This window comes from Pteropus vampyrus, unplaced genomic scaffold (assembly GCF_000151845.1).
Source record: "Pteropus vampyrus isolate Shadow unplaced genomic scaffold, Pvam_2.0 Scaffold391, whole genome shotgun sequence".
NCBI classification, from domain to species: Eukaryota; Metazoa; Chordata; class Mammalia; order Chiroptera; family Pteropodidae; genus Pteropus; species Pteropus vampyrus.
In genome coordinates, this window is record NW_011889172.1 from 1,615,063 (window position 1) to 1,618,001 (window position 2,939).

Genomic DNA, 2,939 nt, shown 5'->3' on the forward strand with positions numbered 1-2,939 from the left:
TGCCCAAAATAAACCAAAAATTATATTTGAGTCCACAATTATCTTGCCTTACTATCATGGTATCTCTTATTCAACTACATATTAAAAGCCCATGTGTTCATGGAAACTAGAATTAAAGGGCTACAATATTCAAGGAGAAAGGAATTCAATGGAAAAAAAAAAAGCCCACAAATATTGGAATGAAAACAGATATGCAGCCTGCTTACCTCTGATTGAGAAAAAAACCCATACTCAGAAAGTTGAACATATTCCAAACTTAGGTTCTAGACAGCCCCGGTTGAGATTGAACCTCTGGAGTGGGTCAGTCCTTGGGGAAGGAGAGTGCTACACCTGAGCAGCCCTAAGAATGAACTCTGGGAGCTCCATACCCACCCACCTGCTCCTGTGAGCATGGAAGCGCTCCCTCCCCCAGGCTTCCATGCTCACAGTGAGGAAACAGCCTGATTCAGTTTGAGTTCTGACCCCAATGAACTCCCCAATTCATAAACCCTTTGTCCACAAGACAGAACCCCCGATTCTCAATGTGCACGAATTACACTGAGCACACCTACACTGTGGATGCGAAACTCAAACACAAAGCCTAAAAATATCTAGACTTTAAGACAACCTCTGAAAGGGTGTCACCTCGCTTTCCCTTCTTGTGCACGTGCACCCCTGGGTTTCCAGGGCTGCGGCTTCTCCGTGTAAAGCCTCCTCCATGGTGGGTGTGAACAGGTAGGACACCTGCAGGGCGAGGCTCCCCAGGGAGAACCGCTGGGCCTTCAAGTGCTTCCCTTTGCAGGTCAAGGTGGCCTTGGCTTGGGCCACTGACCTCAGGCCTCTGCTGCTCACTGGAGAAGCCACCACTGACGTTTAAATGACATAAACTTAATGTTTGAACAGTTCAGCAAAATCACTCAAACTCAGTAATAATGTGGAAAGGGGGAAAAGAAAACTGTAACTTGCTTTTATTGGTTCAACCAGGAAAGCTCAAGTATCTGTTCCAGTCAGAATACAGGGTGTCAGTCAGTTACTATTTCTGAGGCAAGACATTGTTTTGTAATAATTAATCACACTTCAATAAGTCTAAGCTCTGGAATTTCATTTAAAAGCACCCAAAAGTACAGACCTCAGAAGCTTGCTACCCATGCTGAAGGGAAGAGAATTATGAAACCAGAATTCTTAACAAATAGATTGGTAATACTGGAACTTTTCCCCCCTGAAATTCCTCACTCCGTTAACTCTTTGGCAATATTTTACACTGTCTTTCAAGCTGTACTGATTAAATAATTTCACCCCTATGGAAAAATGGAAACTGAAATCAATAAATCTTTCTGGAGTGACAAACCTGGGGAGGGGTACTGCTGACACGAAAGAACACCCAGAGAGTTTCCAAGAGGACCTCCCACCCAAGGGACTTCCCAGAGGGCATCTGTGCCCAGAGGAGGTCCTGGGGGAGGGGACGGGGATTTCATACAACGTCTTCCAGGTGTCATTCTCCGCTTTCCTCTCACGTACAATATTCACAGACAAAAAAATATTTTTAAAATATAGCTATTCGTGGCTATGTGAAAAAAATAAACAAGTAAAATACTGGGGTTGTTTGGGATGCACCACGGATGACAGGCAGTGGGTAATAATGTCGTGATTTAGAGGGGAAGTGCCATTTGGGAATGCGGAGAGGGATCTGGAAATATCGGAATTTACTGCCGGCCCCAGGAAGAGCTAGGGTCATGGTTTTGACTTCCTGCTCCCTCAACATTTGGAAAACTCAGGGAAATACATGTGCCACTGTGGAGAAAGGAGGGACTGGGGACGCCACACACCACTGATCCTCCCACACACAAACTCCCGAGTCAGAGTCACGACTGTCCCCTGATGACCTTCCTCGTGGTCGCCAAACCATCTGGGGACGCGGAGCTGCGGGGGCAGAGATGCCCAGAGAGGCTCCCTGCCGGGGCCGAAGTCGCCGCGCGCAGTGACGTGACAGGGCGCCCGGGGTCGCGCTGCGGGCCCAGCCCCCACACTGCGAGCCCCTGATCGCCGACTAGGCACCCGGCCCCGCACACTCACCATTTCTAGCTTTCCTGGGTCTTGCCAAGTCCTGCCTAAGATTCCCACGACCAGTGCAGATCACACCGCGCGACAACAGCTGCAGCAGGGACACTAACGACCGGTAAGGGCAGGTGACTGGCGATTTAGAGCGTTGCCAAACGGAGCAGGAACTTCCGAGCGAAAGTGGGCGTCGCCCCACCTACCCACCCCTGCGATTGGACAGTTCTGAAGGCCACGCCCTCTCATGCCTGAGTGACAAGCGCCAGGAGGCCCTGAGGCTCAGCAGAGAGAGCTTGAGTTAGAGCCGCTGGATTCTGCCCCCCTCCCCCAACATTTGCTTTTCAACAGAACTTTTTTCTGGCCTGGAGCTGCCTTCTTTGTCTTTTTCCTCAGCTTCTTCGAAAGGCCTGGTCACAGGTATGCACAGCATATTCCGGATTCGATTTCCCCATGAAGGCAGTATAGGCAAGAGGATGGGCCAAGCCAGGCCACCCTGGAACAAGAGGGTCCTACCCTTGTGAGGCAGCCGTCCTTAACCTTTCTGGCACCAGGGACTGGTGCTCCTAACGAGAATCTAATGCCTGATGATCACAGGCGGAGCTGAGGCCGTGATGCTGGCGCTAGAGAGTGGCTGTAACTACAGATGAAGCTTCCCTGGCTTGCCTACCGCTCACCTCCTGCTGTGTGGCTCCATCCCTAACAGGCCACAGACTGGTACCGGTCCTCGGCCCAGGGCGGGTTGAGGACCCCTGTTGTAAGGGGTCAAGGATTTGGCATTTAAGGCTGTGACCTCAGTCATGGAACTGTGATCTTTGTTTAGAAACACAGACACTTAAATGTGACTGCACCATCTTTAAATAGAGTCAGGCTGCATTTCTATCTTTGATGCTTCGGGCCTTCCACCC

At 50.1% G+C, this 2,939-nt stretch overlaps 1 protein-coding gene across 2 annotated transcripts in view; it reads right to left on the reverse strand.

Moving 5' to 3' along the window:
* Positions 1 to 2,218, reverse strand: part of LOC105305639 (zinc finger protein 709-like) — an 18,718-nt gene extending 16,500 nt beyond the window's left edge. For both annotated transcript variants that reach the window (XR_002777258.1, XM_011380340.2), the window contains exon 1: positions 2,053 to 2,218. Coding sequence is in view for 1 of the 2 variants with exons in the window: in XM_011380340.2 (XP_011378642.1) it covers positions 2,053 to 2,055 (3 nt within the window). In the remaining variant the exon portion in view is untranslated. The remainder of the gene's footprint in view (positions 1 to 2,052) is intronic.
* Between the last annotated feature and the right edge of the window lie 721 nt (positions 2,219 to 2,939).